Here is a 15,173-nt window from a genome sequence, read left to right as displayed (position 1 = left end):
TGGATAGCACGTATAGAGAGGTGGTCACACCGCAGGTAATGGCAGCACAGGCAGAAAAGAGATGGGTGACCACCAGGCGGAGTAGTAGGCGCAGGCAGGTAGTACAGGGGTCCCCTGTGGCCATCCCCCTCTCAATCAGATATACCTCTTTGGATACTGTTGGGGGGGGATGACCTCCCAGGGGAAAGCAGCAACAGCCAGGTCCGTGGCACCAAGGATGGCTCTGCTGCACAGCAGGGGAGAAAAAGGAGTGGAAGAGCTATACTTATAGGGGATTCTATTGTAAGGGGTACAGATAGACATTTCTGTGGCTGCAAACGTGACACCAGGATGGTATGTTGCCTCCCTGCTGCTCGGATCAAGGATGTCACAGTGTGGCTGCAGGACATTCTGAATGGGGAGGGTGAGCGGCCAGAGGTCGTGGTACACATTGGTATCAAGGACATAGGTGGAAAAGGGGATGAGGATCTGCAACAAGAATTTAGTGAGATAGGTAGCAGATTAAAAAGCAGGACCTCTAAGGTTGTAATCTCTGGATTACTCTCGGTGCCATGTGCTAGCGAGTTTAGAAAAAGGAGGATAGAGCAGATGAATGCGTGGCTGAGGAGATGGTGCAGGAGGGAGGGCTTTAGTTTCCTGGATCACTAGGTCTGTTTCTGGCAAAGGTGGGACCTGTACAAGTTGGACAGATTGCACCTGAACCGGAACACGGGACCAACATGGGTCACTGAGCCGAAACGTTAACTCTACTTCTCTTTTCACAGATGCTGCCAGACCTGCTGAGTGGTTCCAGCGTTTCTTGTTTTTGTTTCAGATTTCCAGCATCCGCAGTATTTTGCTTTTATATCATTGCTGGGAGGTTTGCTAGTTCTGTTGGGAGGGGGGGTTTAAACTAACTTGGCAGGGGGATGGGATACAGAGTGGAGGTACAGTAGGGGGTAATATAGAACAGAAAGTGAGTCTGTCTGCAAGGCAGAGCAAATATAGACCTGGTCAGGCACAAGGGAAAAATGTAAGGTTGGATTGCATCTATTTCAATGCAAGGAGTCCTACTAGTATGGCAGATGAATTGAGGTCATCAATTAGCACATGGGATTATGACATTATTGCTATCACAGAGACATGGTTGACGGAGGGACAGGACTAGCAGCTCAATATTCCAGGGTATAGAATTTTAAGGCGTGACAGGGGAGGGGATAAAAGAGGAGGTGGCATTGCACTGTTGATCAAGGAGTCAATTACTGCAGTAAGGAGGGATGACATCTTAGAAGGTTCCTCAAATGAGGCCATTTGGGTAAAACTTAAAAACAAAAAGGGGGCAATCACTTGGCTGCGTGTGTACTACAGGCCTCCAAACAGTCAGGGAGAGATAGAGGAGCAGATATGTAGGCAAATCTCTGAGAGGTGTGAAAATAATAGGGTAATAATAGTAGGGAATTTCAACTTCCTCAATATTAACTTTTTTTTTATTCTTTCATGGGATGTGGGCGTCGCAGGCCAGGCCAGCATTTATTACCCATCCCTAATTGCCCTTGAACTGAGTGGCTTGCTAGGCCATTTCGAGGGCATGTAAGAGTCAAGCATATTGCTGTGGTTCTGGAGTCACATGTAGGCCAGACCAGGTAAGGACAACAGATTTCCTTCTCTAAAGGACATTAGTGAACCAGATGTGTTTTTACAACAATCGACAATGGTTTCATGGCCATCATTAGACTAGCTTTAAATTCCAGATTTATTAATTGAATTCAAATTCCACCTTCTGCTGTGGTGGGATTCGAACACATGTCCCCAGAGCAATACCTGGGTCTCTGGGTTACTAGTCCAGCGACAATACCAGTACGCTACCGCCTCCCCATAACTAGGATAGTCTTAGTGCAAAAGGCTTAAAAGGGGCAGAATTCTTAAAATGCACACAGGAGAGCTTTTTGAGCGAGTCTGTAGAAAGTCCTACAAGGGAAGGGGCAATAGTGGACCTAATCCTAGGGAATGAAGCCGGACAAGTGGTAGAAGTGTCAGTGGGGGAGCATTTCGGGAATAGTGACCATAACTCTGTAAGGTTTAAGGTAGTTATGGAAAAGGACAAAGCTGGACCAGAAATAAAGGTACTGAATTGGGGGAAGGCTGATTTCAATATGATAAAACAGAATCTGGCCAAAATGGACTGGCAGCAGATACTTGTAGGAAAGTCTACATCACATCAGTGGGAGTCATTCAAAGAGCAAATAGTGAGAGTCCAGAGCCAACATGTACCCGTTAAGATGAAGGGTAGAACTAACAGGCCCAGGGAACCCTGGATGTCAAGGGATATAGAGGATTGGATCAGGAATAAAGCTATTAGGAGAGCGAGAAGGGGGCATGAAAAAACACTGGCGGGCAAGATAAAGGAAAATCCCAAGGCGTTTAAAAGCATATTAAGGGTAACAGGATAAGCAGGAAAAGAGTAGGGCCCATTAGGGACCAACGTGGCAATCTTTGTGTGGAGCCGGAGGACATAGGTGAGGTTTTAAATGATTACTTTTCATTGGTGTTCACTATGGAGAAGGACGATGTAGGTGTAGGGATCAGGGAGGGGGATTGTGATATATTTGAACATATTAGCATTGAAAGGGAGGAAATATTAGCTGTTTTAGCGGGCTTAAAAGTGGAGACATCTTCAGGCCCAGATGAGATGTATCCCATGTGAGGGAAGGGAGGAGATAGCAGGGGCTTTGACACAAATTTTCAAATTCTCTCTGGCCACAGGAGGACTGGAGGACAGCGAATGTGGTACCATTATTCAAGAAGGGTAGTAGGGATAAACCAAGTAAATACAGGCCGGTGAGTCTAACATCAGCGGTTGGGAAAATATTGGAAAAAATTATGAAGGACAGGACTAATCTCCACTTGGAGAGGCGGGGATTAATCAGGGATAGTCAGCATGGTTTTGTCAGGGGGAGATGGTGTCTAACTAACTTGATTGAATTTTTCGAGGAGGTGACTGGATGTGTAGATGAGGGTAAAGCAATAGATGTGTATACATGGATTTCAGTAAGGCTTTTGATAAGATCCCGCATGGGAGATTGGTTAAGAAGGTAAGAGCCCATGGGATCCAGGGTAATTTGGCAAATTGGATCCAAAATTGGCTTAGTGGCAGGAAACAGAGGGTGATGGTCGAGGGTTGTTTTTGCAATTGGAAGCCTGTGACCAGTGGTGTACCACAGGGATTGGTGCTGGGACCCTTGCTGTTTGTAGTGTACATTAATGATTTAGACGTGAATATGGGAGGTATGATCAGTAATTTCGCAGATGACACGAAAATTGGTGGTGTTGTAAATAGTGAGGAGGAAAGCCTTAGGTTACAGGGAGATATAGATGGGCTGGTAAGATGGGCGGAGCAGTGGCAAATGGAATTTAATCCTGAAAAGTATGACGCATTTTGGGAGGACTAACAAGACAAGGAAATACACAATGAATGGTGGGACCCTCGGAAGTACTGAGGGTCAGAGGGACCTTGGTGTACTTGTCCATAGATCACTGAAGGCAGCAGCACAGGTAGATAATGTGGTTAGGAAGGCATATGGGATACTTGCCTTTATTAGCTGAGGCATATAATATAAGAGCAGGGAGGTTATGATGGAGCTATATAAAATGCTAGTTAGGCCACAGCTGGAGCACTGTGTACAGTTTTGGTCACCACACTATAGGAAGGATGTGATTGAACTGGAGAGGGTGCAGAGGAGATTCACCAGGATGTTGCCTGGGCTGGAGCATTTCAGCTATGAAGAGAGACTGAAAAGGCTAGGGTTGTTTTCCTTGGAGCAGAGAATGCTGAGGGGGGGACATGATTGAGGTATGCAAAATTATGAGGGGAATTGACAGGTTAGATAGGAGGAAACTTTTTCCCTCAGCGAGGGGTCAAGAACCAGCAGGCATAGTTTTGGGTAAGGGGCAGGAGGTTGAGAGGGGATTTGAGGTAACATTTTTTCACCCAGAGGGTGGTTGGAATCTGGAATGCACTGCCTGAAGTGGTGGTGGAGGCAGGAACCCTCACAACATTTAAGAAGTATTTATGTGAGCACTTGAAACGTCATAGCATACAGGGCTATGGGCCAAGTGCAGGAATATGGGATCAGAATAGTTGGGTGCTGTATGGCCGGCACAGACATGATGGGCCGAAGGGCCTGTTTCTGTGCTGTATAACTCTATGACTCTATCTGCTTTCATCACAACTGCTATTATTTTATTATCACTGCCAAACTGTAGAAATAGTACAATATATTTTAGAATGACACATATTAACATTAACATTAACATTAAATCAAAGAGGGGAATATTATCCTGGCAGCAGGGGACTCGCATGCGGAAAATCGATGCCAAGATCCCCACGTTGCCTCTTCTCAGGAAGGCTCGCTGAATCAAGTGCCTTAAATGGACAGCGGCGACCCGCTGGGTCAAGGACCCCGTCGTGGAAGTCCTGTCCTTGGAGAGCTGCCAGCCAATCAGAGGTCGGCAGCTGCAACATCACCATGGAGGCGATGGCTGCTGCTGGAGCAGCACCCACTGTGGGGGGCGGGGGGGGGGGGAAGTCACTGGACCCAGGTGACAGGTAGGTCAGGATGGGAGGGGTATCGCGGAGTAGTGTTGTGGGCCGGGAGGGGGGTCACCAGTAAGGACAGGGGGATGGTTCTCCGCAGGTCCTCCACTTCGCGTGCCAGGTCTTTTGTTCCGGCACCAACTGCCTTTTAACGAAGAAACCCCCCCCCCCACCACCCCGCAGAGCCCAGAGCTGGGAAGCAACCCGCATGGTTTTCTGTGCCATGCTTCCTGTGCGACAACAGGGTCGCCTGCCGCATGGCTAATTGTGGGTGCGGCAGGAAGATCCCTTAATTGGGGGTTAATTGCCCAGTTAAGGGTCTCAATTGGTGGTGGGGCGGGAAGGCCATTCACAGGCCTTTCTGCCCTGGACTAAATTTTGTTGGAAGCGGGATGGTGCCGGCAACCGCCACCCATCACCATCCCCCCTGATTTTATGCTCTTCCCACCTCCAAACCCGCCATAATGGAGAGCATAAAATTCCACCCAAAGTGTTTTATTAGGTACTCAATTAGTTATACAGGAAAAGGTGTGAACGTAAGTTTCAAAAGCATAGATCATATATTTACTGTTCATTACATTTCATACATTAATTTTAATTGACCTGTAATGTAATAAATTTTAAAATAACTGTCAATTTTTCATATTCAGTAATTCAACATTAATTGATTTCACACCTTATTTCCCCTCTCCATTCCCCCCTCCTCCTCTGCTGAAAGAGTTCATTCTGGCTGGGTAAGGTTCCACGGGCCCACTAGTACCTCATTCAATTGGTGATAATTTCAGCTGTGAGAAATGAGGGTCAACCAGGTATCTGACCATTTTGGGTGAAAAGGCATGAACCACTGTTGAGTCTGATCCTTTTTTCACCCCAACGCCTACTTTCTAGCAGGAGTCAGTGGATAGGAAACAAGCCAAAGCTCTTGCTGATTCTTTCTCCTTAACCAAAGGCACTGGTGTCTTGCCTGAAGCGCTGTCCCGGCAGCAACTAATTTAGCATAGAAAAGGATTTAAACCTGGGACCTTATGGTCTGTATAATTTAGTATCTAATTGGACAGAGGGTGGAATTTTATGCTCTCCCCCATGACGGTTTTGGAGATGGGAAGAGCATAAAATCAGGTGGGATGGTGGCGGCGGGGGGTTGTTGACAACATCCCGCCTCCACTGAAATTTAGTCCGGGGTAGGAAGGCCTGTGAACGGCATTCCCACCCTGCTGCCAATTGAGGCCCTTAACTGGGAAATTAACACCCAATTAAGGGCTTCTTCCCGCCGCAGCTATGCGGTAGACAGCCCTGTCATCACACAGGAAGCATGATAGGAAAAACTGTGCGGGCTGCTTCCTGGGTCTGCGGGTGATTGGGGGCACTTAGTACCTGAACGAAGGACCCGGTATTGGGAAGGTGGTGGCCCATTGATGGCCACCGCCCTGCCCTTGCTGCCGACCCCTGTCCCCACCCTTTTCCATAACCCCTACCCTGTGAAACACCTCCCGCACTGACCTACCTGAGGCCTGCCTCCAGCAATGCTCCTTGGCCTCCAGGACAGCCACCTCCAGCAGCAACCACTGCCTACAAGGGGAGAACTTCAGCGACAGGTCCTGAATCCTGTGGAAAGGCCTGCCATTGTCCACTTATGTGCCTGATTGGCACTAAATTTGGTGGGCCTTCTGAAAAATAGTGGCAATGTGGGGCTCTTGGCATTGGTTTTTCACCATGTCGAGACCCCCGCCACCAGCATAAAATTCCCCCAGTGTGTTTACTCACTAATCCTTCAAGGAAACATGAATTACTGTCTCACTTTTGGCTTCAGTTAATAGTTACAAATCACCTGAATTTCAGGCTCATAGTTTAAGTGTCACATGAAGTCTTCATGAAATTACTCACTACTTTCTATCCCTGGATATTTACTATCCTTCAAAAAGTATACAGTATAGTATATACCCTGTTAACCTACTGGTGCACAGAGAAAAACTGAATTAATTGCATACGTCCTGAAGCTTTATTATTAATGTTTATTATACCCTATTTTAAAGTATTCCTCCCAACATCTTCATCCTTAATTAATCTGAGATATTTTATTTTAAAAAAGCATTATTGTATCCTTACATTTTCCAACATCCTTTTAAGAAAACACACAGCTCCTATATCATTACTTTTACATTCCAAGTCATGGTGCAGCTGCTACATTCACAGCAACTGCTGCCTAATTCTTTTTCCCCAAAAGCAATACAATATAAAAAGGCATTTAGAGTCATAGAGTCATAGAGTTAATATCATTTCCATGATATGCGAGTACAACAATACTTTTTTAAAAAAACAAAATATCGCAAATTAATTAATGAACTTGTCAGCAAAATTGAAGTCTGTGGGATTAAAGCAGCAGTGGCTGTATAAAGACAAAATTGTCGAAGTGACAGAAAGCAAATAATAGTGAAGAATAATTGTTTTTCCGGTTGGATGGAAATATACAGTGGTGCTCCCCAGGGATCAGTACTAGGACCACTGCTCATTTTTTATATATTAAAGACCTGGGGCTGAATGTTTCCAGCTTGCCACCAATGTCGGCGGCAGCTTCAAAAACTGAGGAGCGCACGCGGGAGGTTTACTCCGCGGAGCCACCGCGCTATTTAGGGCAGCGGCTCATTTAAATGGACAGGGGTGGACCGCAATCCCCCCCGCCCCCCCAGTGACGGGGAGGGGGTGGGCGCTCCTTCCTGTCAATGGTGTCTGGCGCCACTACGCAGTTGCCGGAGCCATTTTTAAAGGGCTGCAACCCTTCAACTTTATTTACATTTTTAAAGTTGTATACATTTAAAATTAAAGTTGAAAACTTACTGAAAGATTCAAGCCCCTCTCCCACCCCTCCCAATGACCAAACAATTTATTAATTGCCCACATCCCCCCCCCAAAAAACTTACCTTGCGATCCCGACCTTCCCCCGCTGAACTTTATTAACTTTCACCTTCAATCCCTTACCAGCATCCCCTCCACCAATCGCAATAGTTTTCCCTGCTACCCACACCCCACCCTTGAAAACTTACCTGCTCCCCCTCCCAATCAGTGTGCCGCCTCGGATCTCCGAACGGATATCTGAAGGCACAGCAGTCCCAGCAACCAGCCAAAATATGGCAGCGGGATGGCTGGCGTGATGAGGTAAATATTAACTCTTAAATTTACATGCATGAACATATTTTAATTATGTTCCTGTCGCTGATCGGCAGGGGGGCTGCCACGAGGCCTTGCCGCCGCCGGTAATCTGTGGCGGGGCCTTCCCGGCATCAAGGCCCCGGCAGGCCTCTCCTGGGGGTATTTTCTGCGCGCCGCTGCCAGGACCCCCAACGTTGGGGGTCTGGTAAAATTCGCACCCTGGTCTTGGGTATACAGGGCATAATTTCAAAGTTTGCAGATGACATGAAACATAGAATTCTAGTAACAGTGAGGAGGATAGTAACAGGTTTCAGGAGGACTAGAGCGACTGGTGAAATACACAGACATATGGCAGATGAAATTTAATGTATGAAGTGTGAAGTGATTCATTTTTGTAGGAAGATTCAGGAGAGGCAACATAAGCTAAATGGTACAGTTTTAAACAGTTTTAAATTTTAGCTGGGGGTACACATATTCAAATTTTTGAAAGTGACACAGCATGTTGAGAAGGCTGTTAAAAAGCTATTTGGGATCTTTGGCTTTATGAATAGAGGCAAAGATTCGAAAAGCAAGGAATTTATGTTAAACCTTTATAAAACACTGGGTTAGGCCCCAGCTGGAATATTGTGACCAATTCTGAGTGCCACAGTACAGGAAGGATGTCAAGGCCTTGGAAAGGAAGCGAAGGAGATTTAATGGAACGTTACCACAAATGTGGGACTTCAGTTAAGTGCAGCAAAGGTGGAAGTGTACTCCTTAGAGCACAGAAGGTCAAAGGGAGATTTAATAGAGGCGTTCAAAATCATGAAGGGTTTTGATGCAGTAAATAAGGATAAATTGCTTCCTGTGACAGAAGGACAGAGGACACACATGTAAGGTAATTGGCAAAAGAACCAGAGGCAACATGAGGAAACTTCTTTTATGCAGAGAGATGTTATGACCTGGAATGCATTACCAGAAAAGGATAGTTGAAACAGATTTGTTGGTAACTTTCAAAAGGGTATTGGATAAATACTTGAAGAAAAATTTGCAGGTCTATGAAGAAGGAGCAGGACAGAGACATGAATTGGACAGTTCGTTTAAAGAGCTAGGACAGGCATGATGGCGCAAATAGCTCATTCTGTATTGTATCATTCTATGATTCTATAAAGAAACACATTTCCAACAAGGAGTTCAAGGGAAGACTTCAATCCTGAGAATTTGCTGATAATCAAACTCCACAAGCTTTACTATCACAATTTAGGGCATCTTCAGAACCATTGCACAAAATTCATCATCCAATTGTATTCACCAACAAAAAGACACATAAAACAGTGCAATATTGAATTATTTTATCTGTTCAATTGACACTTTTAACATAAAACACACTTGTGTCAAGAGAAAATAAAACATCAACAACTCAAAGTAAATCAGGTATTCAGTGTTGCCTTTGGTTCTACTTACGTAAGTATCTGATAGATATCGTCAGATCTTCCTTTACGCAATTGAAGCAACCACACTCCTGGATTTGCTTTTAGCTGGAAATAACCCTTTAAAAGTGAAAATTGGGTTAAGAAAATCTCTTAACTCATCAGAAGAATGGAATTTGTCTCTTTATATTGAATGCAAAATCAGTGGTCATGTCGTTTTCTTCAATGCTTAGGAACGTACATTAGGGACTGTCTTACGTATCAGTTTGGTCCACACAGAAAGGATTAGAAAATTACAAGAAACCAATGTATTAAAATGAGTAGATATTTACCAGTGAATCTCCCTCATCACAGCACATTGTGAATTGGGGACACGATTTTATAACAACAGGGGTTGTTATGCAATGCCCAAGTATCATCAGGGCGTATGATTTATGATTAAATTAATTTAATTCTGGGATTTTTATGATGCTTTGGAAATCAAATTCCACAACTCTGGCATCATTAATGGCAGTGTGGGAAGAAATTACTGCGGAAAACAACTGATAATTTTCCAACTTACCAGGTTAGCCATCACAATAGTGTCCATCATAACAGGGTTATGCTTCATGCCCAGGGTGAACTGTAATCCTCTGGGAGGTTGGCCAGTAGTGACATCAAAGCAATGCCCTTCAAGTAGTATGTACTCCAGTTCATACTCTGCTGACACAATTCCTTCAACCTATCGGGATAATCAGAACCAATAAAATTAAATACATAGGAGTCGAAATGTGTGTTGGGCAGTGGGATCAATGTGATTAAATATCAGATGCTGTGTATAACAGGCAGCTGATCCAAATATTACCAATTTTGTGCCATCATCCGAGACGGATTACTACCCCAGAATTTACAATTGTAAAAGTCCATTAAATTCACCTCCACAAGACAGCATCGTGCAGTTAAGTTGTATTCACCACGTAAGGCATCATTCTGCTACCTTAAATACACTTTTTGTGATATTTTGAAATATTGAGATTACGAGTCACAGCTCGATTTTATGCTCTCCCCTGTGGCGAGTTTGAAGGCGGGGAGAACATTTAATTGGGCGGGATGATGGCGGGTGAGGACCCAGCCACCTTCCCGCCTCCACCTCAATTGTCGGTGGTGGGAAGGCCTGTGGAGAGCCTTCCCACCCCGCTGCTAATTGAGGCCCTTACGTGGGCAATTAATACCCAATCAAGGGCCTCTTCCTGCTGCTGCCAGTATTTGATCAATAGTCCAGTGACGGGTGGGCTTGTCACCACATGGCGAGCATGACAAGCACACCCATGCAGGTTGCTTGCTGGCTCCTGGGGGGGTCCCTCATTCAAAGGCAATTTGTGCCTAATCGAGGGACCCGTCATTGGGAAAGGGTGGGGGGGGGGGGGACCTGCTGAGAGCTATCCACCTGCCTTTGCTGCCGATCCCCCTACACCCCCGTCCCCCACAACCCCCACGCTTCAAAACCCCTCTCACCATGTGGCCTGGGATCCTTGACGAACTTAGGCCACGGGTGGGTGCAATACTGGCAGCAGCCAGCACCTCCACAGTGTTGTTGCTCAGTAAAAGAGCTGCCAGCCTCTGATTGGCGGTCAGGTCTCAGGAAGCGGGACTTCTGTTGCATGTGATGTGACGCACCTTCCCGGTAAGAGGCGACGGCTCCTCAGCTGGTGGCCGAGACTCTCGTTGCCTACATAAAATACTGCCCTTAGAGTCTTATTGGCACACAAGGAGGCCATTCGGCCTATTGAGTCCTTGCTGGCTCTCTGAAGAGCAAACAAATCAATCCCTTTCCCCAACTTTATCCATGTGTTCCTCTCAAGAGCCCACCCAATTTCTTTTTGAAATCATTCATCGTCTCCGCTTCCACCATCCTCATAGGCAGCGACTTCCAGGCCATTACCACTCACTGCATAAAAAAGTTCTTCCTCACATCCCCCCTGCATCTCTTACCCCAATCCTTAAAATATGCATCCCCTAGTCCTTGTACCAGCTTCTACAACTAACCTTGTAGCTAAAATCCCTCATCCCAGAAACCATGCTGGTAAATCTCCTCTGCACCCTCTCAACGACCTTCACATCCTTCCCAAAGTGTGGTGCCCAGAATTGGATGCAATACTGCACTTGGGGTGAACCACAGCTTTACAAAGGTTCAGCTTGACCTCCCTGCTTTTGTACTCAATGCCTCTATTTTTGAAGCCCAAGGTCCCATATGCTTTGCTAACTACTCTTTCAATATGTCCTGCTGTCTTTAAAGATCTATGCACATGAAACCCCAGGTCACTCTGTCCTTGTACATTCTTTAGAACCATACAATTTAATCTATATTGCCTCCCCTTTAGCCAAAATGCATCACCTCACATTTCTCGATAAATTCCATCTGCCACCTCTCTGCCCATTCTGCTAGCCTATCTATGTTCTATTGCAGTTGATTTGTATCATCCTCACTGTCTGCCACGCCTTCAAGTTTATTATCATCAGCAAATTTTGAAATTTTACTCTCTATTCCATTTTCCAAGTCATTTATATATATCAAAAAAGCAGTGATCCTAGCACTGACCCTTGGGGATCACCACTGTCAACCATTCTCCAATTTGCCAGCCTGAAAAACAACAATTTACCACAACTTGTTGTTTTCAGTCCTTAAACCAATTTTTATCAAAGCTCACGTTGACTCTCCTATTCCATGAGCCTCAATTTTGGCAACCAGTGGCACTTTGTCAAAGGCTTTCTTAAAATCCATATAGACAACATCCATTGCTGTCCCTTCATCAACCTTCTCTGCTACTTCATCAAAAAATTCAATTAGATTAGTCAAGCAGGATCTGCCTTTTAAAAATCCATGCTGGCTCTCCTCGATCCAGGGAAGATTATGGCAAGCCCTTCCGCTATCTCCACCCTCAATTCTTTTAGCAACCTGGGATACAAGCCATTCAGACCAGGTCCTGCCTATCAATGTTCAGCTCATCCATTATCTCGACCATCTCCGCTTCCACCGCTATTTTGCCAGTATCCTCTTCCTTAGTAAATACCGATACAAAGCACTCATTAAGTATATTAGAATTAGAATTAGAATTAGAACATTACAGCGCAGTACAGGCCCTTCGGCCCTCGATGTTGCGCCGACCTGTGAAACCATCTGACCTACACTATTCCATTTTCATCCATGTGTCTATCCAATGTCCACTTAAATGCCCTTAAAGTTGACGAATCTACTACTGCTGCAGGCAGGGCGTTCCACGCCTCTAAACATATCAGGGATCCTTTGTCCCGATTAGGCACCACCCCACCTCTTACTACCTGCTTACTATTTACATGCCGGTAGAAGATTTTTGGGTTCCCTTTTATGTAAACGACCATTCTATTCTCATTAGAGAAGATCTCCAAAGGTAAGTCATGACAGGAGAGCTCGCATCCATGATATGCTCCTCCTGCGCTATGTGGGAAATCAGGGACGCTTCCAGTGTCTCTGACGACCATGTGTACAGGAGGTGTATCCATCTGCAGCTACCGGCTACCCGCATTACGGAGCTGGAGCTGCAGGTGGATTCACTGTGGAGCATACATGAAGCTGAGATTGTCATGGATAGCATGTTTAGCGAGGTGGTCACACCGCAGAACATGCTGCAAAGGCAGAAAGGGAATGGGTGTGACCACCAGGCAGAGTAGAGGAAGGTAGGTAGTGCAGGAGTCCCCTGTGGCCATCCCCCTCTCTAACAGATATACCGCTTTGGATATTATTGGGTGACATGGCTCAGGGGAAAGCAGCAAGAGCCAAGTTCATGGCACCATGGGTGGCTCTGCTGCACAGGAGGGGAGGAAGAAGAGTGGCAAGGCTATAGTGATAGGGGATTCAATCGTAAGGGGAACAGACAGGCGTTTCTGTGGCTGCAAAAGAGACTCCAGGATGGTATGTTGCCTCCCTGGTGCTAGGGTCAAGGATGTCTTTGAGCGGCTGCAGGGTGTTCTGAGGGGGGAGGGTGAGCAGCCAGTTGTTGTGGTACATATCGGTACCAATGACATAGGTTAAAAAAAGGGATGAGGTCCTACAAGCTGAATATAGGGAGTTAGGACATAAATTAAAAAGTAGTACATCAAAGGTAGTAATCTTGGGATTACTACCAGTGCCACATGCTAGCGAGAGCAGAAATAGCAGGATTTATCAAATTAATACATGGCTGGAGAAATGGTGTAAGGGGGAGGGAGTCAGATTCCTGGGACATTGGGACTGGTTCTGGGGATGGTGGGACCAGTACAAGCTGGATGGGTTGCACCTGGGCAGGACCGGGACCAATTTCCTCGGGAGGTGTTTGCTAGTGCTGTCGGGGAGGGTTTAACCTAGAATGACAGGGAGATGGGAATCTGAGCAAGGAGACAGAGGAGAGGGAAACAAGGATAGAAATGAAAGACAGAAAGGCGAGAAGCAAAAGTAAAAGGCAGAGAAAACAAGGGCGAGAAACAAATGGAGCCGTAGTGCAAACTAAAGCTAAGATGACTAACAATGTTGAGAAGATAAGTCTAAAGGCATTGTGTCTTAATGCACAGGGCATTCGCAATAAGGTAGATGAATTAACAGCGCAAACAGATATAAACGGTTATGATATAGTAGCGATTACGGAGACATGGCTGCAAGGTGACCAAGGATGGGGACTGAACATTCAGGGGTATTCAATATTTATGAAGGACAGGTAAAAAGGGAAAGGAGGTGGGGTAGCGTTGTTAATAAAGGAGGAAATCAATGCAATAGTGAGGAAGGATATTGGCTCAGAAAATCATGACGTGGAATCTGTATGGGTGGAGCTAAGAAACACCAAGGGGCAGAAAACATTGGTGGGGGTTGTCTATAGGCCCCCAAACATTAGTGCAGATGTAAGGGATGGCATTAAAACAGGAAATTAGAGACGGATGCAATAAGGGTACAACTGTGATCATGGGTGACTTTAATCTACATATAGATTGGTCAAACCAAATTAGCAATAATACTGTGGAGGAGGATTTCCTGGAGTGTGTACGTGATAGTTTTTTAGACCAATACATTGAGGAACCAACTAGAGAACAGGCTATCCTAGAATGGGTATTGTGCAATGAGAAAGGATTAATTAATAATCTTGTTGTGCGGGGTCCCTTGGGGAGGAGTGACCATAACATCATAGAATTCTTCATTAAGATGGAGAGTGGAAGTAGTCAAATCTGAAACTAGGGTCCTGAATCTAAATAAATGAAACTACGAAGGTATGAGGCGTGAGTTGGCTGTGGTAGATTGGGGAACTTTACTAAAATGGTTGACGGTGGATAGGCAATGGATAATATTTAAAGAACGTGTGCATGAATTACAACAATTATACATTCCTGTCTGGCGCAAAAATAAAACCAGAAAGGTGGCTCAACCGTGGCTTACAAAAGAAATTAGGGATAGTATTAGATCCAAAGAGGAGGCATATGAAATTGTCAGAAAAAGCAGCAAGTCTGAGGATTGGGAGCAGTTTAGAATTCAGCAAAGGAGGATAAAGAGGTTGATTAAGTGGGGGAAAATAGAGTATGAGAGTAAACTTGTAGGGAACATAAAAACTGACTGTAAAACCTTCAATAAATACGTGAAGAGAAAAAGATTAGTGAAGACAAATGTACATCCCTTAGTCAGAAACAGGGGAAATTATAATGGGGAACAAAGAAATGGCAGAACAATTAAACACATACCTTGGTTATGTCTTCACAAAGGAGGACACAAATAACCCCCCAGAAATGTTAGGGAACCAAGAGAGGGAGGAACTGAAGGAAATCAGTATTAGTAAAAAAATTGTGCTAGGGAAAGTAATGAGGTTAAAGGCTGACAAATCCCCAAAGCTTGATAATCTACATCCCAGAGTACTAAAGGAAGTGGCCCTGGAAATAGTAGATGCATTGGTGGTCATCTTCCAAAATTCTATAGACTCTGGAGCAGTTCCTACAGATTGGAGGGTGGCAAATGTAACCCCACTATTTAAAAAAGGAGGGAGAGAAAAAACAGGGAACTACAGACCAGTTAG

General features: G+C 45.2%; 1 protein-coding gene across 1 annotated transcript in view; it reads right to left on the bottom strand.

The window, feature by feature from the left end:
* Positions 1 to 15,173, bottom strand: part of uggt2 (UDP-glucose glycoprotein glucosyltransferase 2) — a 740,193-nt gene that overhangs the window by 165,886 nt on the left and 559,134 nt on the right. Inside the window, exons 29-30 of the mRNA XM_068034396.1 lie at positions 9,692 to 9,850; positions 9,164 to 9,249 (exon numbers count right to left, since the gene is read on the bottom strand). Of these exons, the coding sequence (XP_067890497.1) occupies positions 9,164 to 9,249; positions 9,692 to 9,850 (245 nt within the window). The remainder of the gene's footprint in view (positions 1 to 9,163; positions 9,250 to 9,691; positions 9,851 to 15,173) is intronic.

This window comes from Heterodontus francisci, chromosome 6, assembly GCF_036365525.1.
Source record: "Heterodontus francisci isolate sHetFra1 chromosome 6, sHetFra1.hap1, whole genome shotgun sequence".
In the NCBI taxonomy this organism is placed as follows: Eukaryota; Metazoa; Chordata; class Chondrichthyes; order Heterodontiformes; family Heterodontidae; genus Heterodontus; species Heterodontus francisci.
This window is presented reverse-complemented; position numbering and strand designations above follow the sequence as displayed.